A 26,547-nucleotide genomic window follows, 5' to 3' on the forward strand; every position below is an offset into this window, starting at 1 on the left:
ATCTTGATGAACAAATTTGTTTGGTTTTGTTTTTATTGGTGAGGTCATCCAGCTACCTTACCTTTCAATTATCTTAAATATATAATTTACAGGGGAAAAATACATATAAATTAAAACAATTAAAGTAAGTATATGTTGTCATTTTCTTTAAGCATCTGTAGTAATACTGCAACACCATTCACAAAAAAGAGAATATTAACTAACAGAGTCATTCTAATATTTCAGAGCACAATATAATGCGTGACACTAAAGGTATGTGATTATGTCACAAATGAATCTTTCATCCCGTTTCCAACCTCAGATCAATCGAGCAAGTCCAAAAGAAACTGAAGCATTGCGTGATGTGTGGGATGGGCGGGAAGATGCAAAGATCTTAATTTCCAAACGTATTCTCTCCGCTGTATGCCACATACAAAAAGCCGTCTTCATCTTTTTCTTTCTCGTACAGTTGTCCCATCGTCAGACTGAAACAATAACAATGAACATAAACACTTGTTAAATAAATAAAGATTTATCTTTGAGTAACTTGCACTTCTTTAAAGTTAACTTCTTAAAGTAATTATTAAAATTACTTTGTATAATTTTTTTTATAAGATTACACTGCTGATTTCCTCATGAGAAAAGTAATCACAAAACTCATTACTTTGAAGTTATTTTTTAAAACGCCTCATAGAAAAGCCCTTTTTTTATTTTTTTTTTGGTAAATACATGCAACAAATTCCTCCTAAGTCATCCACTCTGCACTACATGTGTAGTGGTGATGTGTGGTTTCTCCCACAATGACATGTTAGAGAGCACACATCCTACAGCCGTCACAGAAAGTAAACAGACATGAATATCTGTGTGGTGGTGGTGTAGTGGTCTAAGCACATAACTGGCAATCTGGTAATCAGAAGGTCGCTGGTTCGAGCCCCACTGCCACCACCATTGTGTCCTTGAGCAAGACACTTAACTCCAGGTTGCTCTGGGGGGATTGTCCCTGTAATAATTGCACTGTAAGTCGCTTTGGATAAAAGCATCTGCCAAATGCATAAATGTAAATGTGATTGCGTTCAATACTTTTGGGGGTATGGAGGGCCAAAGTGCTCAAAATAAAAAAAAGGCTTAAATAATTAAATATGACGTGCTGATAACCGTAAGCCTGAAAATGAAAAGACACGAAGTTTGAGCTAACATGAAAAGTTAACCCAAAGATACACCTAAAATGAAATGGGTGCAAACTAGTGCTAGAATGTAGTATGTATGAAATGCAAGGGATATTTTTATTATTTATATTTAAAAAAAAACCTTATGTAATTATGTACTATGATTTCTTTAAATTAAATAACTTAATAAATATTTTGAGTAATTTGGCCTCCGTATGGGAGCAACTGTATGCAGGTACAGTAAATAACTGTAAACAATTATAAATGTATTAATTATTGTAAATAATAATTTGGCAACGTGGCTGTTTGGTTGAAATTATGGTTCCTCTGAAAGCCTTAAATTGTTTTTATTATTTTCCTTTTCACTTAGAGCAAGATCCATTTTTTTTTAGCGATTGAATATCCGTAAAAGGCTAAAAAATATTGTTCTGTAACCTGAATAAATACTGTACATTTATGATCTGAGATTGTCACTTATCCTGCTGGGTTGTGCAATGGTTTGTGTGTTTTCCTGTAATCCACTGTAAAGAACATGTTTGAGCCAAGTGTATTTGACAACACAGGTGTTGGGGTAAAGGGGGATTTCGGAGGATTTAAATAAAGGATATTGGGTGTGACTGTCACATCACTGGTCGACACAGCAGGTGTGCCGGCAGGAGCCTCCTTCACTCATATACAGAAACCTGACGCTGCATAGCTTTAGTTACAGGACAATCACATGAATTGCATTAAAAACGTTAACACTAGAACATGTTGGGTTAAAAATAATCTCGTCCTAGCAAATGCCATTTAATATCATAGGTGTATACAGACCCCCTTCGGCAAATGAAACATTTTATGATCAACTGAAATAAATCCTGAAAGAGTGCATTCACAATAATTCTTATGGGGAACTTGAATTGGGTAGATAAGTTAAAGGGAAGATTTACAAATAATTACAGACAAATATCACTTAGATCAGTTAATAAAAGTTCCAACAAGGATTGCAAAACTCTTAAGTACACAATTAGATCTTATATTCACTAATAAACCAGAAAGAATAACTAAAAGTTATAACTTGATTACTGGTTTATCAAAACATAATTTAACCTTGGTTGCAAATGAAATCAACAAAAAACAGATTCAAAAATACTTAAGTAACTTAAGTAAATGTATTTCATTGTATATCTAAAGGTAAGCAAGTTGCATTTGACAACGAAATGTCTAGTTTGATATGGGATGATATAATATCTTCTGGGAGCTATGATCTGGCTTTAACACATTTATTTGTAGAATTACATCTGGTAGGGAATGATTACCATCTGGTAAGGGTTCAGAAAAAATTCAAGAACTAAAGTAATTTACCCTGGTTTAACGAAAACTTGTGGAAATTGATGCAGAATACAGATTCAGCATTAAGGAAAGGTATTAAGTCTGGAAGGGACACAGAATTGTTGACTTATAAAGGCTTGAGGAATAAAGTTATTCAAGAACTTAGAGTTGCTAAATCTCATTTTTATCTTCATGTAATGAATAAGGTAATTATCTTTTAGGAGATTTACAGCTAGTTTGATAAAAAAAAAAAAAAAAAACTTTAAAAATTGCAGCAATGGCAAGGTTAAGATCAGGTTATGACCAACGAGATACACATGAACTGAGCAAAGTCATCAACTCCTTAAGAAACTCTAAATGCAGAGATGCTTTTCAATTTGATACCATGCTTGTTAAAAAACAAAGATATTTTCACTCCCACTATTACTCATCTAATTAATCTGTCAAAAATACAGTACTTTTCCTAGTGACTAGAAAAAAGCCATTTTTTAATATGGAGACCGCCACGAGGCCAGTAACTATAGACTCATTAGCATACTGCCAGTACTTACAAAGGTTGCTATGAAAGTTGTCATTAAACAACTGACAACTTATCTTAATACAATTTTGGTTCACATCATATGCAGTTTGGCTTTAAAACAAATCCTTACACTGTAACAGCTACCTTAAACCTGACAGAGCAAATAAAACCTAGGCTTGACAAAGGAGTAGTTGGTACTGTAATTTTAGACCTGCGTAAAGCATTTGATACAGTTAATCATGATGTTCTCATTTCTAAACTTTCAAAGTTTAATTTTTCATCTAGAGCACTGGCGTGGATGTCTTCATATTTATCTAATAGGACTCAATGTGTTAAAGATGCACGGTCCAGCAACATGAAGTGCACAATGGGTGTACCTCAAGGATTGGTCTTAGGCTCCCTATTATTTAGTCTGTATATTAATGACCTTCCACAACAGTGTCATGGAATTGAAAATATCACACAGTCGCTTGATCAATCAAGTCTTAGATTGAACATTAGCAGGTATGTTATTTTCCAAAAACAAATGAGCAGCCTCCTAATGCTAACATTTCAGTAAGGGTGATAAGATTTATATAGTTACTGAAATTAAAAATATTGGTTTAATAATGGATCCAAATCTTATTTTTAAGAATCATGCCAAGAAAACGATCAAATCCATTAAATACAACTTAGCAAATTTTAGACAAATTAGAAACTGTCTTTGTGTGGAAGTAGCCACACAAAGACATTTATGCATGCTACAATACTTTTCCATATGTCTTATTGTATTACATGTTTTGGCAGGCTGGAGAAACAGTGATTAAACAACTAGAATCCTTGTACAAACAAACCTTTAAAATTCTGAATAAAAATCAAATTCAATAGCATCACTGTAGGATACTGGAAAACATTGTCTTTGAGAATTTTAGACTTTTCTCAAATCTGTCTTGTAAATGGTTTGACCCCTCCTACATTTACATGACTATTTACTTTCATTCAGAAAACTCAGTAAAATCCACAAGAATCTCTTCTGTAAGAGACTGTACTATACCCTTTGTCCGCTCTGCCTCTAGACAGTCAGCTTTCTCTGTGAAAGCCACAACTCATTGGAACGCCCTAGATGACATAAAGACTTCTAGTTCTATTAGTAGTTTTAAAATCAAACTGAAAAATCTGCTAAAAACACTCAACTTTGTAACCACTGATTATATACGTTTTACTTGACTTTGTCTTATATCTGTTTTGCTTGGTATTCAAATGTTCTTGTGTTTAATCTGTCTATACCTATGGAGCTGACAAGGTGTATGTATGTGTGATATATTGTGTGTAATTTGTATTATTTGTTTTGTCTTATTTGTCCAGTTTCCTTAGTGTTGTTCTGTTACTGTGCGGATGCCAGGGGACTGCAGATGAAATGTAGCCTTAGGCTAAATCTGGTACAATGCATCAAATGGAAACATTTATGTTTAATATTGTACATGGTCCCTTATAAATAAATAAATGTCATGTTATTCAGACAGGGCTATTTGTGCCTTGCAAAGTACAAATAGTCATTTATCCCTGAAGTGCTTCATTATTTCAACCCTCTAATTGTAATCTAATTACTTAAAGTCAAAAAGTAGAACTTGCACACTTACTCACTGTTCCAACAATAATTATAATCAAAAAATGATTCGTATAACGAGTCTTCGTATTTATTCGTATAATCGAATAATTAGTGTTCTTCAGATCAACACAAGAAACTTTGTGATGTTAATTAGTTTCCAGCCTACACCTCAAAAGAAAAGCTTGCCTGTTAGTCAGTTTCATAGAATCAGTATGATATGTAAAACAAAAGATAAATATGATCAGCAGGCTGATACTTTATTTCAAAGGTTCAGAGAGAGGACATTTAGTGAGGATTGGATAAAACAAGTGAAATATGGGAAGGGAGGAAAATATACGAATTGATGATGGGTTAACTGGGATTAAAAGACTTTCTTCCACGGTGTCTTGTATTCTCCATTAGGTTGCGTTTTCAAGGATAGAATTAGAAAACACTGACATGTTATTGACACTGACCCATATCTTAAGAATATTTTCGGAACATTGGTACGTTCTTAAGTTAATAAACTGGAGGTAATTATAAGTCGGGGCCTTGTGACAATGACCCGAAGCATACTGCGAAAGCAACCAAAGAGTTTTTTAAGGGAAAGAAGTGGAATGTTATGCAATGGCCAAGTCAATCACCTGACCTGAATCCGATTGAGCATGCATTTCACTTGCTGAAGACAAAACTGAAGGGAAAATGCCCCAAGAACAAGCAGGAACTGAAGACAGTTGCAGTAGAGGCCTGGCAGAGCATCACCAGGGATGAAACCCAGCGTCTGGTGATGTCTATGCATTCCAGACTTCAGACTGTAATTGACTGCAAAGGATTTGCAAACAAGTATTAAAAAGTGAAAGTTTGATTTATGATTGTTAATCTGTCCCATTACTATTGGTCCCTTAAAAAGTGGGAGGCACATATACAAACTGTTGTAATTCCTACACCGTTCACCTGAATTGGATGTAAATACCCTCAAATTAAAGCTGAAAGTCTGCAGTTAAAGCACATCTTGTTCGTTTCATTTCAAATCCATTGTGGTGGTGTATAGAGCCAAAAAGATTAGAATTGTGTCAATGTCCCAATATTTATGGACCTGACTGTAAATGTATTTTTTTTTTAATCATCCTAATACAAGTATAAAAAAATTACATCAAGGGTGTGATTAGTTGTAATACAAGTAATGTCATTTCTTTTTTTAAATATCCATGCAGTTTGGGATATGTAGGTAAACAAGGAGATCTATGAAGATTAGAATAGGAGAACATCGTAGTAATATACACACTTGTAATGTTAACAGCCCTGCGGCGATGCACTTTCAGAGGTTGAAACTCACAGTTTCTTAGATACTGGTGTATAGAGAGAGTCTAGGTGAGGTGGTGAAATAGAAAACCTATTTCTCCGTAGAGAAACTTTTTGCATAGATTTTTTACGGACACTTCCAAATGGTCTAAATGGCGATTTTAACATAATATACTTTGTTTAGATTTGTGGTTTTGATGAATCTGTGTAAAAAAAATGTTTTATTATGGTGTATCTTTGAAGAGTGGATTAGGATATCTATATTGGAGCACTGTGGATATATGTGCATGTGTTGAGGAGATGTACAGTATATGTGTATATAATATGGAGACTTAGGTATATGTATGTTTGTATATGTGTGGATGTGTGTGTGTATATATATATATATATATATATATATATATATATATATATGTGTGTGTGTGTGTGTGTGTGTGTGTGTGTTTATATATATTTAGATTTATGGATGTAAAAATTATATTAGAATTTCATTTTCTGTTAATGCATGATTTTCTGTGAAGCTGCTTTGTGTTATGAAAAGCACTATACAAATAAAAATGACTTGAATCGATGTATATGCACAGAATACATGATCTTTTGGTGAGGACTATGATGTATTAATTTGATTTAGATGTCTATTTGAACCATGTTTATACAAGTATCTGTGTTGTCTACATCTACCCTGGGAGATCTGAATGGGTGGAGTCATTAACACCAATAGCTAGCACCTGCGGGAACCATGAGATGTTTGGCTTTAAATTGACATCACAAAGTTTCTTGTATTGTTCTGAAGGAAGACTTGTTATACAAGTTGAAATGTTAAAAACATGGTTTTGGATTAAAATGACTGTTTTCTTTAAGTTAAATGAAGTTATTTTTACTCTGCACCTTACAAAGTTTGTTTTTGGTTTGCATGTGTTCTTACAAACACAGTATGCAAAATGGCAATACAAAATAAAAAGGACTGATTTTTAAATGTACTTTGACTTGTATTCAAACAATACAATATTATGATAATAATGTTTTAACATTTTATTTTACCTTTATTTAACCAGACAAGTCACTTAAAGGAATAATTCACCCAAACATAAAAATGATCTCATCATTTACTCACCCTCATGCCATCCCAGATGTGTATGACTTTCTTTTTTCTGCTGAACACAAATGAAGATTTTTAGAAGAAGATTTCAGCTCTGTAGGTCTATACAATGCAAGTGGATGGTGATCAGCCCTTTGAAGCTCCCTTGTAAACAAATCATGCTACACTTCCTGTTGTATCGCATAAGTTCTCGCGTGAACATGCCAACATCACGCAAGAGGCTGCATGTACTGCCAGCATGAAAGCACTGAAGAGGGACCGGAAGTTGACCTGTTTCTCAACCAAAGCGATTGTAGCACTTAATTTAACCCCTGGTGTCGAATGGATTACTTTTACTATGACTGTCTTCATTTGTTTTCAGCAGAAGTAAGTCAAACACATCTGGGATGGCATGAGGGTGAGTAAATTATGAGAGAATTTTCATTTTTGGGTCAACTATCCCTTTAAGAACAAAATTCCTTTTTTACAATAACAGCCTGGCAGGAGGACAACAACCTACTAAACACCAACTACGTACAATACATGAAAAAACACTAAGACACAAAAAAGGATCATTCAAATATCCAAAACACACAATTGCTGACATAAAATGTACTTATAGGCAAGACCATCCAAAACAAATCTAAAATGCTTGTTAATAATTGTTTAAAAGCTGAGAAGAATACATTTTCACTCATTTCTGCAAATTATTCCAGTCCCTCGGAGCAGCAAAATTAAAAGCAAAACATTCAGAAGGATATAGTTGGATGATCCGGTTGAATTTATTGTGACACGTTGTAACATAGTTTGAAGATAAGCTGGCGTCAAACCTAGCCAGGTTCTATAAATAAACGTATCAGATGGGTCTCTGGAATACTTGATTCTGATTGGTAAATGGCACCATCCAGTGGTCAGATATTGCTCTGTAACAACCGCACGTCCACTTATCAGACCAGTCATTCCATCTGTCCTGCATCTCAGATCACTGTGTGATCTCTACAAGTAATCTAATAAAATAAGTTTATCTCAAATCAATGTTTCATGTGCATTTATATATTTATTTGGCAAGTACTCTTGCAATAGGCTGAATGAGGTTAGTAGCCATGTAATAAGCGAGATAATGTACAGTCAGACGGTTGTTATCGCAAAATAAACCCCTTCAGGGTGATACAAGTGTCCTCTGCCTCCTGATCACCCTGTCGTGTTTATTGCGCGACAACAACTGACTGACTTTACATTATCCCTTACATCTACCAGTGGAGTTCTCACCTACTGTGTAAGGAAGACCAGTTTCTAACAGAATATAGAAGACAATGATGCATTCTACAGGGAACATTGATGCCAAATTTAATGGCAGCATGATATAAAACATCTAAACGTTCAAGAGCGCTTTTGTGTGCACATCTGAACACCACATCTCCATTATCAAAAAAGGGGGGAATAGTTGTCTGAAAAAGTTATTTCTTAGCAGAAGTGTTAAAGTCTAGACATCAGCTGGCTTTGACTTCCTTCACCTTTGTAAATTTGTAAGGTGTGTAATAAAGGACAGAGTGCTGTCGAGCCAAATCCCAATATACTTAAAGGAAGCAACAGTCTTTTATACAAATGGTGGTAGTAATAATGCTTGGACATGATTTGTTCCTTCCAAACCACTTTACTTTTGTTTTCGAGCTGTTCAAAACAAGATTCAAATCAGAATCAAATGAAGATCCTGCAGAATGTAAGATCGTACCATCTGCATTGGAATGAATATTAGTATTCATATTACCAGTAACAGGATACATTTTATTAATAGAAATTATACGAAGAGTAGTGGCTGAAAATAGAGAACTGAGGAACACCCCTGCTGATAGCCAATACATCGTAATCTAGACATCAAAATGTTTTACTTTGAAGGCTTCATAAATGTCATTAAGAACATTTACAACAGCAGTGATACAACTAAATGTGGGATGAAAACCAGATTGCAGATTACTTATTAAGTAGTGTCTCCATCACTTTTACAACACATTGTAGAACCAGTATTGGCTGATAAAATTTGGATTTGTTTTGTTGCCACTTTTACATAAAAGATATGATACAATAGCCATTTTCCTGGTTTTAGGTATTTCTGCTGTGAGGAAAGATAGGTTAAAAATGCAGATAAAGAGAGCTGCATTAATGGATGCACCACCTTTGAAAAAGAAAGGATCAAAGGCATCTGACTGATCTGCTGGATTTTAGGGTAAAGTTTAACCCTCTGGGGTCGACGGACGCGCCAGCGCGTCCTGCTGGATATTTTCGGCATTACAGCAGAAACAACTTAAAATACTCCGTCATTTTTGGGTATACAGATAAGTGTAAGACATCATTAGAGACTATAAAGGGTCTACTTATATTTGTGTACACTCACAATAACAACAAAATCTTGTGCTTTTGTAAAATAAAGAAAATAAAAAGGGTGAGCTTTCAGCAGTCTCTGTCTCCACGAGCATATTTCAGAAACACGTCACAAAAATGAACTGAAACTCCGGGAATACTTATCACACAAACATGAAACATATGTCTAAAGAAAGCTTAAAATGTCTACTTTTAAATAAAACTATTCCAATTTAAAACAAATATTCTCCTGCAGTGCAATCTGTTTGAAACAAAGCGATGTACAGTTTTTACTGGTCTATCTCATTATCTGTAATGTGATCCCATCCACCAGCAGAGCGAGCCATTCATACGCTAATGTATTGAGACGATCAATGCAAATGTACACGCCCCCGACTGTGAGGTTGTAAACACATTTAATTCATTTTTCTGCGTGTTTGCAATGATACACAGGCAACTGTGAGGTTTGATTTAAACACATTTCATTCATTTTTCTGCGCGTTTGCAACAATACACAGACGAGAAAGCTCCAGGATATTATGGAAGATTTAACATTTTCCTCAGAAGAAGAGCGGGACTCCGATGAACGTTTGTATTTTGAAGAGAGATTTGATCCAGCTGAGGATACAATTTCAGACAAGTAAGTCAATTTGTTTTCATTAGTTGACATGCTATTTTATATATACATGTACATGTAAATTGTATGCTGTATGATATAAATATGAGTAAAGTCTTTATGTAAAGAAAATATATAGTCAGATTACTTTTAACTTAAAACTTGATTTTGATCATTAAGTCTCCTCACATTCATTCTCCATCCCTGATTAATAGGCCCAGGGGAGGGTCTTTGTGTCCTTGGGAGTGAAATACATCCCTATTCATGATAGTTCATGCCTCCTCGCATATTACCTATCAACACTAAAAGTGTCTTACAAAAGTTCAATTACTATATTGTTTTGTATGAATGAGTGATCAGGATGGTTTTCACAACATTTTGTAACAAAAACTCTAGGCTACAAGATCCAGTTCTCAAAAGTCTTGTGGACAAATGTTTAGTATGTGTTATATGACCTTATTTCAGAGACTTAACATTTTTGTTTTTTCAAAAACCATGCATTATGCAAAACATTATTTTCTCAAAAATACAAACATGTACATGCATGTTACTCACATATTATTGTTGCCCAGTTTGTGCTGAATACAGTATAATTAGACTTTAGCCATTAATATGTTTTTAAGCAACTGAAAAAAAGCACAAATGTCAAGGCATGACAAAATTTCTCCAGGGCCCAAAATACCCTCAGACCCCAGAGGGTTAATCAACAAATTTTGCACCTGAAACTCTGTGATGGGTTGCAAAGAGAAATTGAAAGCAGAAGAAATCAAACTAAGAACTTTTTGCCAACAGTACTACATTATGCCTTTAGATCCACAAAGTGATAAATGACTTATGCCAATTAAAAAGATCTACAAACATTTCTTTATCTGTAATGACTACATCCTCATGTTAAAGTGTTGAGGTTGTCTGCGACAAAGAGGATTCTTTTCCAACTCCCTAACAGTGTTCCAGAATGTTCTCAAATTAGATAAACCATAAGACAATTGCTTCTTTATGTACACTGCTTAAGCCATTCTAATGGCTTGGGTATTTTAATTTCTATGCTGTCTAAATGAAAACCAGTCCGTTTCGATTTTGAGTGATGAGCTTTGCCCAAAATAGAATTTTTGTATAATGAAGTAAATGTATTTTTTTTTCTTCTAAAATTGATGCTTGCAACAATTGAGAAAGGGCCAATTTAAGACCAATAACAATCTGATGAGTTTAAATAGCAAGGCAATGTGAAACATTGTATGGATGTTAAACAGATGAGGCAATCCTGTCATAGTATATAAGGAGCCTCCAAAAACAGCCTAGTCCTTCAAGGGCATCATTCGAGACTTGTCAATTTGCCAACAGATACTTCAGCAAATAATCCAGCACTTTGAGAACAATGTTCCCCAAAGACAAATTGGACGAATTTAGGCCATTTCACCCTCTACAGTGCACGATATAGTTAAAAGATTCAAGGAATCTGGTCAAATCTTGCTCTGTAAAGGGCAAGATGAAAAGCACTTCTGAATGTGTGTGATCTCTGATCCCTCAGGCATCACTGTCTTAAAAACATTTGAATGTAATGGATATTATAACATGAGCTCGGGAATACTTCTGTAAACATTTGTTAGTCAACACCACTCGCCGCTGCATCCACGGATGCAAGTTAAGAATTTACTATGCAAAGCAGAAGCACTACATCAACACTGTGCAGAAGTGCTGCCAAGTTCTCTGTGCACGGTCTTATCTGAGATGGCAAGCAGAACAGTGGAACTGTGGTAGTCCACATTTCAAATTGTTTTATGAACAACAGCCGTCGTGTTCAAGGCTAAAGAGGAAAAGGACCATCCAAGCTGTTATCAGTGTCAGGTCCAAAAGCCAGTGTCTGTCATGGTATGGGGGTGTGTCAATGGACATGGGATGGGTTACTTGCACACCTGTAAGGGCACCATTCATGCAGAAAGATTTGTTTGGAGCAACATATGCTGCCATCCGGACACCGTCTTTTACAGGGCATCCCTGCATTTATCAACAGGAAAATGCCAATCCACATACTGCCTGGATTACAAGTGCATGGCTGTGTAAGCAGATAGTGTGGGGTCTAGATTTGCCTGCCAATCAAGTGGCACATTATGAAGTTTCAATTGTGCAGCTGAAGACCTTAATAATGGATGAATCGGGGAATATTTTGCTTGCTAAGCTTAGCACACTTGTGTCTTCAGTAACCAAATGTTTAACAAGTGTTATTAGAAGAAATGGTGATGTTTCACATAGTAAACACTTGACTGTCCCAACTTTTTGGAGAGTGTTGTAATCATCTGATTTGAAATTAGTGTATATTTAAAAAATAAAAATTATAATAAATTCACAAGGTAAAACATCACATAATGTGTTGTTGTAGTGCTTTCAATATAGCAAAGGGTGACAAGAGTTTACAGATCACTACTTTTTAATTTTGTCTTAATTTTTAATTAGGGTTGTTTGACTTATGTGTGGCAATGAACAAAGAGGAAATATAGACATTACATTGAATTAGTTTAGCTAAAAACCTTCTGTGAATACTATTTTAGAAGATAACTTAAAAGTAATCAGTTAAGTACTTGATTCCTAGTAACTGTAGTAATTTGTAGCAGAGTACTTTTTTGAGTAACTTACTCAACAATGCTTGTAACAGTAAGTTTGGAATTTTTAGAATTAAAATAGGAAATTAAATAAATTCTGACAGAATCACTCATGTGGACTTTGCAACGAGAGGGGCGAACGCGCTTGGTCTTGTTTACACAAACATCCCAGGCGCGTACCGGGCGGAGCCCCGCCCCCACCTCGCTACTCAGACCACATCTCTTATGTTAATTCCAGCATACAGACCGGCTAGTCAGACGCACAAAACCGCTTCAGAAGCAGGTGAAAACCTGGCCAGCAGGAGCCATCTCTGCTCTTCAGGACTGTTTTGAGTGTACTGACTGGCACATGTTCAGGGAGGCTGCAACATATGGCGATTCTACCAACTTGGAGGAATACACAGCATCAGTGACCAGCTACATCAGCAAGTGCATTGATGATGTCACTTTCTCCAAGACCATCACCACACGCTCCAACCAGAAGCCGTGGATGACTCGCGGAGGTGCGCACGCTGCTGAGGTCCCGAGACTCCGCCTTCAGAGCAGGCGATAAGGCAGCCCTAAGAACAGCTAGGGCCAAACTGTCACGGGCAATCAGAGAGGCAAAGCGCGACACGCCCAGAGAATCCACAGTCACTTCCAGGACAGCGGTGACACGCGGCGCATGTGGCAGGGCATCCAGGCCATCACCAACTACAGGACAACATCAGTTGCCTGTGACAAAGATGCCTCCCTTCCAGATGCGCTGAATGACTTCTACGCCGGTTTGAAGTGCAGAACGACGTGATGGCGAGGAAGTCCACCCCTCCTCCCAACGACCAGGTGCTCTGTCTTACCACGGCAGATGTGAGGAAAACTCTACGTAGAGTCAACCCACGGAAGGCTGCTGGACCAGACAACATTCCTGGCAGAGTGCTCAGAGGATGTGCAGACCAGCTAGCAGATGTTCTTACCAACATCTTCAACATCTCTCTGAGCAGCGCCGTTGTTCCAACGTGCTTCAAGGCCACCACCATCATCCCCATGCCAAAGAAGTCTTCAGTGTCCTGCCTCAACGACTACCGTCCCGTCGCGACTTACACCCATCATCATGAAGTGCTTCGAGAGGCTCGTCATGAGGCAGATTAAGACCCAGCTGCCCCCCTCACTAGACCCACTGCAGTTTGCGTGATCGCTCAAACCGCTCAACGGATCGATGCCATCACCACAACCCTCCATCTGGCCCTCACCCACCTAGACAATAAGGACTCATACGCTCGAATGCTGTTCATAGATTTCAGCTCAGCATTCAACACAATCATTCCCCAGCACCTGATTGGAAAGCTGAACCTGCTGGGCCTGGACACCTCCCTCTGCAACTGGATCCTGGACTTCCTGACTGGGAGACCTCAGTCAGTCCGGATCGGGAACAGCATCTCCACCACCACCACACTGAGCACTGGGGCCCCCAGGGCTGTGTGCTCAGTCCACTGCTGTTCACTCTGCTGACTCACGACTGTGCAGCAATGCACAGCTCGAATCACATCATCAAGTTCGCCGATGACACGCAACCGTGGTGGGTCTCATCAGCAAGAACAACGAGTCAGCATACAGAGAGGAGGTGCAGCGGCTGATCGAACTGGTGTAGAGCCAACAACCTGTCCCTGAATGTCGACAAAACAAAAGAGATGGTTGTTGACTTTAGGAGAGCACAAGGTGAACACACTCCATTGAACATCGACGGCTCCTCTGTGGAGATCGCCAAGAGCACCAAATTCCTTGGTGTTCACCTGGCGGAGAACCTCACCTGGTCCCTCAACACCAGCTCTATCACCAAGAAAGCCCAGCAGCGTCTCTACTTTCTTCGAAGGCTGAGGAAAGCACATCTCCCAACCCCCATCCTCACTACATTCTATAGAGGGACTATTGAGAGCATCCTGAGCAGCTGCATCACTGCCTGGTTTGGGACTTGCACCGCTTCGGACCGCAAAGCCCTGCAGAGGATAGTGAGGACAGCTGAGAAGATCATTGGGGTCTCTCTTCCCTCCATCAAAGACATCTACAAAAAACACTGTATCCAAGAAAGCAACCAGCATTGTGGACTGACCCCACACACCCCTCACACAAACTCTTTACCCTCCTCCCGCCTGGCAAGAGGTACCGAAGCATTCGGGCCCTCACGGCCAGACTGTGTAACAGCTTCTTCCCCAAGCCATCAGACTTCTCAATACTCAGAGACTGGTTTGACACACACGTGTCCTGAGTTGCACTTTAATAACTGTCACTTTATAACTGTCTGCTACCTCAATAACTGCTATGTGCATAGAACATTATCTCGTAGTATGTTATGTTTACATTTTTAGAAACTGTCATCTTTTTGCACTACTGAGTACTGGTCGGCGCTGCACTGTCTATTGTCCTGTTCATTGTCAGTAATTTGTTGTACTGTCCTGTACTTTTTGCACATGTTTGCATGTGCACTTTATATAGGTATATATAGGTAGTTTATATAGGTATTTTATTTCGTTGTGTAGTCTCATGTGGTCCTATGTTGGTCCTTTGTTGTTTTTATGTAGCACCATGGTCCTGGAGGAACGTTGTCTCGTTTTGCTGTGTACTGTACTAACTGTATATGGTTGAAACGACAATAAAAACCACTTGACTTGACTTGACTTGACTCAGTTCTGGTGTGTCTTGCAATTAACCACATATTGTAATTGAAAAATAATAATAAATCTTTACATTACAAGTTTTGTCTTGTAATGTCAATGATCAGAGCAAAAATATCAATTAACTGCCTTATATACAATTTATCGTCCAATAACATTCAAAAACAATTTTTGTATGTAAATAAAGCGATCAATTGTTTAGGCCTTTGGGACGCAATAATGTGAAACGAATCACAGACAAATGGCCCCTTCACATCAAAAGCAAGGCGAATGATTGGCATTAGCACATTCATGCCTTTAAATTAGGTTGCATGCATCAACAAGCAATTTTACCCTAGTATGGTCAGTACAGTTTCAGCTGATCGGCTCCTCGCATACCTCGAATTAGAAGAACTATTAACGTACGTTCACAACAGAGGCGGCGAGAGCGTCAAATCGACCGGAAGTCATTCATTTTCAATGACAGCCAGCGTCTCTCGGCGGCGAGAAGCGGCGCGGCGTGTCTTGGGCGGCGTGGGCGTCAGATGGAAGTTCAAGTGCAGTCAACATTATGGTAATGAGCTGTGACACGGTTCGGCGGCAATCTATTGGAATATAGAAGTGCTCCGCTCTAGCGAAGTCTAGAGAACATAACCGTGTAAACTTTGGTTCCCACCAAACATTCGTTCCGAAGATAAAATGGAGGAGAAACGAATTATTGCCGTGACCAAGACCACAGTTATTATTACAAATGTATTTTATTTTGATAACAAACAACTATAATTTTAATTACTTTCTGCCATCGATCGATTTCTTATTTTCACATTTTAAAGAGTTCATGAGGATATACGCTACTTGTGATAGGTCGGCAAAAAGTAAATGGTCGACATGTCTGGATGTTTAAATTATGCCCCTTTAAATATAGTTCACAAAACAAAGCATTCTGAACAAACGTTGCCGCCTATTTCAACTACGTCAGAGCGTCCACGAGCGTCCTTGAGCGTCGAAGGCAGGGCAGCCAGAGCGAATTTTGACGCTCGCTTCTGGTGTGAACATACAGTTAGACACTTTACTGTAGTTAACAACCATGAAGTAACAGTTTGAAAGTGAAACAGATTTCTCTAGTGAGCAGATCGAAAAATTAAACCTCTTTACAAGCTGCAACAGTGATGACTAGTTTTTTGTTGATTTGCTCATCAAGAAAGAAAACTTTCAACCCTCTTTAACAAACTATTTCAATTGCAATGTGCATCTAATCGTGTCATCAAATTGGACAGATAAATGATTCCATCTGGTCAGAAGATATCAAACATGTTGGATGCTTGAGAGCTGACTGTAGAGGAATCAAGAAATTTGTTGACTGATAAAATAACTACATCTTACAGTTTAATGTAATTTTGGTGCTGATGTGGTACATTTACCAGTAAAGGCAATACACATATTTTACTGCAATTTAACAGGTTTCATGTGTGAATGTGTCTTCTTTATTTCCTGGAATGTATTTATGAGTGTGTGGGGAGGTTTCCTGGTATTGTGGTGTAAAAGTAACTCTTCTTTACGATTCAAACATAAATGCCAAAAAAATAATCATTATAATCCTATAAATAAATAAAGCATGATTTTACCTGGACTGAGGGACAGTTTTATCGACGAACAGGAATATGGCTTTTTCAGAAGGAAGCTGGATTCGCTTTCTGATGATCCACATAAACTGAGCCACTGTGATGTCAGATGGCACCAAATACTTCCGCTTGTCAATATCCACAATCTGTGAACCAGATACTTTCTCTACTATAACCTGATAAATATGAGAGATGAACAAAATACAGCAATGTTAAACAACCTGTCAAAACATGTTGCAAAATCAACAGAAATAACTTTTTTTTTATACAGAAGAAAATTTTTATTATGCTAAAGTGCATGAAAACCGATATTTAGGACTAAAAAGACATTTTACATTGTGCCATTATGGTGCACCTGTCTCTCCTGAAGCAAAGTAAGATCTTTGTACCCATGTGCACTTGCAAACTGTAGTCTGGCTTTTTTACGGCAGTTTTGGAGCATTGACTTCTTCCAGGCTGAGCAGCCTTTCAGGTTATGTCAATATAGGACTAGTTTTACTGTGGATATAGATACCTGTCTACCTGTTTCCTCCAGCATCTTCACAAGGTCCTTTGCTGTTGTTCTGGGAGTGATTTGCACTTTTTGCACCAAACTACTAGGAGACGGAATGCATTGAGCAGAAGGCCTTCTTGAGCAGTATGTTGGCTGCGTGGTCCCATGGTGTTTATACTTGCCTACTATTGTTTGTACAGACGAACGTCGTACATTAAGGTTTTTGGAAATAGCTCCCAAGGATGAACCAGACTTGTGGGGATCCACAATTGTTTTTCTGAGTTCTTGGCTTATTATCTTTGATTTTTCCATGATATCAAGCAAAGAGGCACTGAGTTTGAAGGTAGGCCTTAAAAAACATACACAGGTACTCCAATCGACTACAATTAACATATCAGAAGCTAATTGTCTAAGGCATAATTGGCTTGGCTTAATTTTCTGGAATTTTCCAAGCTGCTTAAAGGCATAGTTAACTTAGTGTTATGTAAACAATTGACCCACTTGAAATATAGTCAATTAAATGTGAAACAATCTTTCTGTAAAAAAATTGTTGGAAAAATGACAGTGTCAAGTAGATATCCTAAACGACTTGCCAAAACTATAGTTTGCTAATATGAAATCAGTGGAGTGGTTCAATTTTTTTTTTAATGACTTCAACCTAAGTGTATGTAAACTTCTGACTTCAACTGTATATATATATATATATATATATATATATATATATATATATACTGGCGGCCAATAGTTTGGAATAACGAGCAAAATCTACAATAAAAACCACTTGACTTGACTTGAAAAATCTGTACGTTATTCCAAACTATTGGCCGCCAGTATATATATATATATATATACAGTTGAAGTCAGAAGTTTACATACACTTAGGTTGAAGTCATTAAAAAAAAAATTTAACCACTCCACTGATTTCATATTAGCAAACTATAGTTTTGGCAAGTCGTTTAGGATATCTACTTGACACTGTCATTTTTCCAACAATTTTTTACAGAAAGATTGTTTCACATTTAATTGACTATATTTCAAGTGGTAATTGGTAAATGGTAATTTTTCACGTTATTAATGTCTTGACTATACATTGTAATCAATTGAATGGCACTTTGGTGAAAAATTACCATTACAATTTGAAAAAAATAAACTTGGTGAGGTGTACTTAAAAAAAGATAAGTTGTAGGTTCAAATACACTAACACACACAAGAAGTGGTCCAGGAGATATGACTATGTGCCCTTGCTGTTAACAAGGCATCTAACCTCAGATTGCTCCATGAGGACTGTCCCTGTAATCAGTATAATGTCATGCAATGTGGATAAAAAACATGGGTGAATAAAATACATGAGAATAAAATTCCCTTGATCTTTTTACATTTAAGAGGTCATTGTACAAACTTTAAGTTTCAGAACTCATGTCTAATAACTAATGGCTCATTCGGAATTTCCCTACATTGTGAAGTAATTTATACAAATAAAAACTTTAGTTGTTTAACTTAATATAAGCAATATCAAAAAATATTTTTATATTTGAACTTATTTTTTATTTAATCATTTTTACATCATGTACTGTTTTTATATGGGTAAAATAACTTGCATTACAATCATTAATATAATAAAATAAAAAAATATTTTATTTACGTAATTAGAATCCAATGAGATTCGCCATTGAGAATACAGTATATTGGGAACAAAAAAATTAATTAAAAAAACTTAAGTCAAAATGTCAGGATGCATTAACAGAAATAAGAATGTTTCTGTAATGGCAAATCTGCTTAGGTGTCATGAAAATAATGTCACAATGCAAAAATATAGGTTATTTTAATTGCCGTAAGTTTATGTTCCTTCTAAATGGAAAATGATTTGTGGTGGTTGTGACACCTCAGATCTGCACCACTGGCACTTTAGGGTGCTTTCACACTTGGCTCGATTGCTTGGACCGAACCAGAATTTGTTTCCTTCCCCCAACCCCTGCTCCCGCTGGTCTCTGTTCACATCATATTTTTTGGGTCCGAACCGCGGTCCGATCAATGTGAGTACAAGCGGCCGAAGTTTACCACTGTATCTTGGTAACAACTCGAGAAGACGTCACTGTGTTCAGTGAATTATTAAAGTTTGTCTCTTTAAAATTACCATGAAAACTTGCCATGCACAGAACAACACATGTGTTTGTCTCCCGCAGATGCATTGAATGTGCAATGATGTGATGAATATTAGCGTTTGTTTGCTGTGAGCCTGCGGATGCGTTGCAAGAGATGTGAAGAATGTGAGCTGCTCTCTGAAGGTGGTGTATTTGGACACAAGCAGGTAGGAGAAATTAGTTCCCAGACCACCTTTTCAAGCAGATCTGGGTGCGCACCTGAGTTCGGAAAACAACATTGAAATTAGTGTTGTCAAAAATACCGGTACTCCGGTACTCAAACAAAAAATTATTTACGATACCAGAATTTCTGGAGGTACTCCAGATGTGTACCGAGTCTACCCCGGTGCCCATGCAGAGTCGGGAAGTTTCGAACACTCACAACAAGAAAATATAGCTGCAAGCAGCGATGGCGGGCCCAAGCCGGTGGCACCGCCACCCCCGTGCCTTTAGGGTTGCTGTGCACGATGGGCAAAAACGTAACCTCGCTTTGACCGTCGAGAAGATGTGTGCTGTAGAGCTTGCATCAGTGTGGGCTCTTCAAAAATGCGCATCGAGGGCACATATCAACCACAAAGTATGCGCGAGCACCCTTCTGATATCTAAAATGAAAAATGACACACCCTACGTTCTCATGGAGTTAATGGACACATGAAATATGTACACAAGACTGAAAATTCATATGAAGTGTGCCATTTGGGACTAGGGATGGGCGATATCTTATCGTTTGCGATATATCGTTGAAAATTCTCCTCACGATAAAAATGTGTCTCCTCATGATAATAATGATAAGTCTAGTTGATGACGTAATTTTGTTCAGCGTGCGATTCACTGTTCACGTCGCGGACATTCTCTGTGCGGAGTGAAAACAAGCATGGCGGAACGCAGCCGCTCCGCAACAAATCCGTATCTGGTATTGAAGGACGGCAGAGCACGGATCCGACACGCAGCGGAGCCGATCCGCAGTTGGTGGAAATCCGGGTAAGAGTGTGTTTCACTCTGAACTTCTTTACTTTATCAGGATTTATTTGCAGTTTTACTCTGTTGTAATTTTGAAACACAACTGAAGACATGGTTGGTGATTGTTACTTTTGCTGTTTGCTTTGCACTATTTTTCCACCATGAGAGTATAAATAAATGAAGAATCTGTGTTTACATTTTAAACTTGTAATTGATTTGAATTATTATTATTGTGTAATTGTTGTTGTGTGATGTTTTTCAGCACAGTCACTGGAACACAATTTAAACATAACATAATCTGATATTTTACAGAAGAAAATAATTTATCGTCATTTGTATCGTTATCGCAATAAATCCCTGAAATTATCGTGATAAATTTTTTTGGCCCATCCCTATTTGGGACAGGGCCTATGACCGTGAACCACAATAGTCACATCTATGAGGTAATTCAAATGTAGAATAATTTTTTATGTCATAGGTCAATATCTTTTGCAGCACTTAAATGTGTTAATCCAGAAGGCCAGTATTTATCTGGAGGTCTTTGTACAGGTTTATTAATGTAATTATAATTTACGCTTATGTGTTCCTATGATATGCAATGGAAGTACATTTTTATGTTTAACATGGGTGTATTCACAATACATAGCATACAATATAATATTTTAAGATTATTTATCATTATGTTAAGTACATCATTAAAGTTAAGATAGTAAATGTATTTATATATTTTGTAGTAGCTAATATAACAAGCAAGTACACTGCGGGAATTATGAATTATACCAATGGAGTATGGATTGCTTTTATGCTGCCTTTATGTGCTTTCTGGAGCTTCAAAGATTAATTTGCAATGTGTTCCACATTCAAACCAAAATATCTGACTGTCTGTTGGTCGGAGCTAATGACTGTAAATTAGAAAGTTGTTCGGCTTGACGAGAACAATATACACGCCGAGTTTTGTAACTGTAGATAGAACTAAGTTATAACACACTTCATGTGTCCTTTTTAGTCATAAATTAATTTCTCGCCACGGCCAAAACGTTAGAGATATCAAAAATCCGTCGGCAATGTAGCATCCTCAATGTCTTGACTTCATGCTGACCGAGTTTGGTGGCGTATTGGATTAATTCTCTAGGAGGAATATATATAATTCCAGAGCATGTGTTTCCAAACAACCCATAATATCCAACTTCCTGTTGGGCTGGCGTAAAACTTAGAGCACGTAAAGTTGTTCGGCCCGATGAGATATAGAAGTGTACCGAAGTTTCATATTATTACATGCAAGAATGTTTGATATATGGACCAAGTTTTCAGACCCCATTCAAGGGGCGCTGTCGAGCCCCCTGCCACGCCCGGTACCAGCTTCAGCCCGGCCCCGATGGTCATGGGTTCTGACCTGTGTGCAAAGTTTCAAGAGTTTTTGAGTACGTTAAGGGCCCCAAAAGTCCCAGAAACCTTGAAAAACAATATCTTAATGCAAATCTTACCCAACAGAGAAATCCCTCTCCCTCCCCTCCCTCCCTCCCTCCCCACACACACACACACACACACACACACACACACACACACAGAATCGCAGGTCTGTCTGTCAGAGAGAGAAAATTCAGAGAAATCCACATTCAAACCACAATATCTGACTTTCTGTTGGTCGGAGCTAATGACTGTAAATTAGAAAGTTGTTCAGCTTGACGAGAACAATATACACGCCGAGTTTTGTAACTGTAGATAGAACTAACTAAGTTATAACACACTTCATGTGTCCTTTTTAGTCCTAAATCAATTTCCTCGCCACGGCCAAACCGTTCGAGATATCAAAAATCCGTCCGAATGTAGCATCCTCAATGTCTTGACTTCATGCCGACCGAGTTTGGTGGCAATTGGATTCATTCTCTAGGAGAAATATATATAATTCCAGAGCATGTGTTTCCAAACAACCCATAATAGCCGACTTCCTGTTGGGCTGGCGTAAAACTTAGAGCACGAAAGTTGTTCGGCCCGATGAGATCTACAAGTGTACAGAGTTTCATATTATTACATGCAAGCGTGTTTGATATACTGGACAAGTGTTCGAATCCCATTCCAGGGGGCTGTCGAGCCCCCTACCACGCTCGGGTACCATCTTCGCCCAGCCCTGATGGCCATGGGTTCCGACTCGTGTGCAAAGTTTCAAGAGTTTTCGAGCACGTTAAGGGCCCCCAAAACCTTGAAAACAAAAATAAAAGCATTTCACTCATCAGCAAAATCAGCCCCTCCCCCAGACACAGAGACGTAGGGTCAGTGAGAGAGGCAGAGAAAATTCTCCAAAAATCCACATTCAAACCAAAATATCTGACTTTCTGTTGGTCTGAGCTAATGACTGTAAATTAGAAAGTTGTCCGGCTCGATGAGATCAATATAATTACTGAGTTTTGTGACTGTGGGTCAAAGTATAAAACCAACCCCTCACTTTTGTCAAAAGGTGGCGCTACTGAGCCCCTGCACCACGCCCGTTTCTGAAACTTTGCACATGTCTACTGGCTAATAAATGTGATGTGTCTGTCGAGTTTCATGAAATTTCAAGTATGCTAAGAGTCTCAAAAGCATCAAAAAAGAATATTCGAAGTTTGAAGCATTGTCAGCGCAACAGTATCCAAGATATCAATAATCCTTTCCCATGTCTACATCTGCCGTGTGTTTACATTACACACCAAAAGTTTTAAGTAAATCGGGTAAAAATAAGAGGGTGATTTCAAAGCATTTTGAAAGTGACACACTTCCTTCTGCCAGTTGGTGGCGCTATAACTTTGACTCACAATAGTCACATCCATGCGATCGGCCTGTTACAGCGAACACACTGCTGAAGTTTCATCGAGATCAATTAATGTATGCAGAAGTTATAACACACTTCCTGTTTCTCTTTTCACGCCATCATTTCGCTTCCTCGCCACGGCCAAACCGCTCGACATATCAAAATTCCGCCGGCAATTTTTCATCCTCAATGTCTTGACTTCATGCTGACCGAAGTTTCGTGGCGATTGGTGGAATTCTCCAGGAGGAGTATTTCAAATTCCATTGCATGCGTTTCCAAAAACCCTAAATAGACAATTTCCTGTTGGGCTGAGGTAATAAGTAAAAGTATGAAGGATATATGAAACGATGAGATGTATATGTGTACCGAAGTTTCATATTATTACATGCAAGCGTGTTTGATTTATGGACCAAGTTTTCGGACCTCGCTCCAGGGGCGCCGTCGAGCCCCCTGCCACGCTCGGTACCAGCTTCAGCCCGCCCTAATGGCCTCGGGTTCTGACCCGTGTGCAAAGTTTCAAGAGTTTTCGAGCACGTTAAGAGCCCCAAAAGTGCCCCAATAGTCGTAAAAAAAATAATAATCATAGTCATCCTAACGAAAACAATAGGGCCTTGCCTTTTCAAGGCTTGGGCCCTAAAAAGATGACGACAAGCAAAGCTGCTGCTGCTGCGGAGTCTCAACTGAATCGTGTCGAAAAGAAAAGTGGAAAAAGCCAGGTTTGGAAATTCATAGGTTAGGGAAACATCATAGATCAGCAAAAACCTATTTGTAAACGCTGCTTTCGCAGGAGGAAACACATCAAACTTAATAAAGCACATGAAAGACAGACACCCGGATTTATTTAATTTATTTATTAAAGCAGGTGAGTTTAAAAGCATATTATCATTTGCATTAGGGCTGAAAAGTTTAGTCGACATTATCGACATCGTCAAATACGAAATTTACGAGAAAAATGTTCGTTGTTGAATAGTCGTTTGATCTCATTTAACGTAACATGAAATCACAATAAACTGTAACGATGTGAGAGCAGCAGTTCATGCCTGATGGAAGAAGAATTACACAGATCAGTCCAGATGCACTCTACATTTTCAGTTTATTTTATGTACATCCCAAAGTATTAGGGAATGTTTAAAAAAAGTACATTCAGAAGCATGTACTGTTGTGGAATAAGCGGAGGCGGAGCTCTTTAAAGGAAACATCCCGGCGTTACATCTTAAATGCAGTTATATTTAATGCGTTATAGCTTTATTACAGTTCAAATAATACAGAAGCAGATCATGTTAATAACTATAAACTCAGAAACTGTCATTTCTCTGTGTGGTCGGTGCCTCGTCTATAAGTTGCGCGAATGTCCCAATCTAAGGGGGAGAGATTAAAACTGCACCCGGCTGAGAGAGACTCTGCCACGGGGACACTCATCCCTCGAGCGCACATGCTTAATGCAACTAGATTAGAACTTATTTAATCATAATATCTATATATATGTCCATATGCATTTCTTATTGTGAAGAAAAATGGCAATATGCAGTTTATTAATACGAGAGCACTTTGCACATTAGTTTGGAAATAGTTTTTTATTCATTCTATTGTATGCTTGTTTATTTAGGTTTTGTTTTTTAGTACTTGGTAAAAATTTTAATTAAAAGTTGCAAAAGTTGAAGCAAATCAATTTAAAGTGTTCAAAAATACTTAAAGCATACATTGTACAGTTTTGTTATAATTAAAAAATAATATATTTAAATTAAAGTGTTGCTCAATGGCATATTTTTGTTCTTAATTCTGCTGCTAATGTTTTGTAGACTTTGTTATTAAAAGAGTGTTGTTCAGTAACCTGTTTTTGTGTTTTGCTTTGGTACTGAAAATGGTAACGAGTACCGTGAAATTTCACTGGTATTGGTACCGACTACTGAAATTTTGGTACCGTGACAACACTAATTGAAATTAAATTGAAATTATCCAAACAAACCGAACTTTGACGTCATTCGACCTCGGGTGTACATCAAAAGTGCTAGTGTGAAAGCACCCCAGTTCTGATGAACCTAGTTAAAAACCCTGACAACATGCAAAAGATACTGGCTTGTGCAAATCAGTGACCTGCATAGTCACTGTCTCTGGTAAGTTGCCTAGAAGACAACTTTGATTCATCCAAAGCCAAACCATGTTCCTGCATTAAGCTCAAACATACTCACAGGAACTCTGTCTGGATACTTGTTGCGGATTTTGGCCGACTCCACACACCTGTGCTCTGAAGATATGACACACAACAAAACATGTTGTTCAGCAGTTGATATGCAAGTGACACACATTGCTCTTCTTATCATTAATATTGATTAGAAAAGTTTTGTAAACAACACTGTGATTAGTAAGCACTGTTAAGTTTTTCAACACTGACATCATACATGAACCTACATGCTTTCAGTATTATACAGCAAAAAAGCATTTGTTAAAAAAAAAAAGTCATTTTATATATTCTGCTTTTAATGTTTCAACAGAAAATATCAATTTTAGATTTCAATATTCCCTTTGCAAATAGAACCAGGAAAAGCAGTACTTTCTGTGTGTGTGTGTGTGTGTGTGTGTGTGTATATATATATATATATATTTTTTTTTTTTATAAAACAGAAACATTTGATGGTGGATTTTGGGACTGACATTAAGCAGAAGCCACTTTTATTCATCAGCAAACCTGGCACAGTTATCGACCAATAATTTGTAAAAAAAAAAAAATGTATAAGCCAATATTTGTATTAATATATCTATTAACCTAAATTTCAATGTAATTTAAGGCAATGATTCGTTTTGCAGTTGGACACTTGAGTTTAATATAACAAGTTCAACACACCTAAAAAAATAGAAGATTTAATTACTAAAGTATAGCATCTTTATGAGAATTTATACATTACACAAGCGAATATTTGAAAGTCACATCAGAGATGAATGCATCTGTTTGCCTATATGATCTGTATATTTGTAAACAAGTGGCAGGCTAAAATGAAAGTGTAATTAAATGCTGACATATGAAAGTAAGCAAACAATAGTTTTGTTTCTGTATTATCGGTATGAACGCGAACAGAAGGCCTGACAGAAGCATACAAATACAAATGATCTCCTCGAATGGTGAAAATGGTTCTTTTAAGGTTTTTCACGTAGCAGGTTAACGTGAAAACAAACAGCAGTTTGACAAACAGAACAATATTGACACATATCTGACAGGCCTTTTGTAATATCAACACGATATTTTAGCTGAATTACCCAGAGAATGATCTTCTTTAAACATCCATTTCATCTTTGCAGTTGTGTTACGCGAGTTGCGAGTCGTTAATGTAATAATAAGATGATATAAACTGAATTAGATATTGAAACTCAAAGCGTCAACAACGTAGAGGCGGCAGCAGACAACACTCGTCTCCAGACCAGACGTGATG

General features: G+C 37.6%; 1 protein-coding gene across 1 annotated transcript; it reads right to left on the bottom strand.

Annotated features, from left to right (window-relative positions):
- Window positions 1–8: 8 nt before the first annotated feature.
- Window positions 9–26,543, bottom strand: gabarapl2 (GABA(A) receptor-associated protein like 2). Its single transcript, XM_052122793.1, has 4 exons — window positions 26,375–26,543; window positions 25,312–25,367; window positions 16,747–16,919; window positions 9–464 (listed from the first exon to the last, which is right to left on the bottom strand). The coding sequence occupies exons 1-4, from the start codon at window positions 26,406–26,408 to the stop codon at window positions 374–376; spliced, it is 354 nt and encodes a 117-aa protein (XP_051978753.1). The 5' UTR covers window positions 26,409–26,543; the 3' UTR covers window positions 9–373.
- Window positions 26,544–26,547: the final 4 nt, after the last annotated feature.

The sequence above is a fragment of the Xyrauchen texanus genome, chromosome 49, assembly GCF_025860055.1.
Source record: "Xyrauchen texanus isolate HMW12.3.18 chromosome 49, RBS_HiC_50CHRs, whole genome shotgun sequence".
Classification (NCBI taxonomy): domain Eukaryota; kingdom Metazoa; phylum Chordata; class Actinopteri; order Cypriniformes; family Catostomidae; genus Xyrauchen; species Xyrauchen texanus.

What these genes read in the sequence shown, in the direction of transcription:
- gabarapl2 (XM_052122793.1), bottom strand. Translation starts at nt 26,408, where the DNA reads ATGAAATGGATGTTTAAAGAAGATCATTCTCTGG. An exon ending in TAAAGAAGATCATTCTCTGG is followed by an intron (nt 25,368 to 26,374) that starts GTAATTCAGCTA and finishes TCATATCTTCAG; the next exon opens with AGCACAGGTGTGTGGAGTCG. An exon ending in AAAACTGTCCCTCAGTCCAG is followed by an intron (nt 465 to 16,746) that starts GTAAAATCATGC and finishes TTATTGTTTCAG; the next exon opens with TCTGACGATGGGACAACTGT.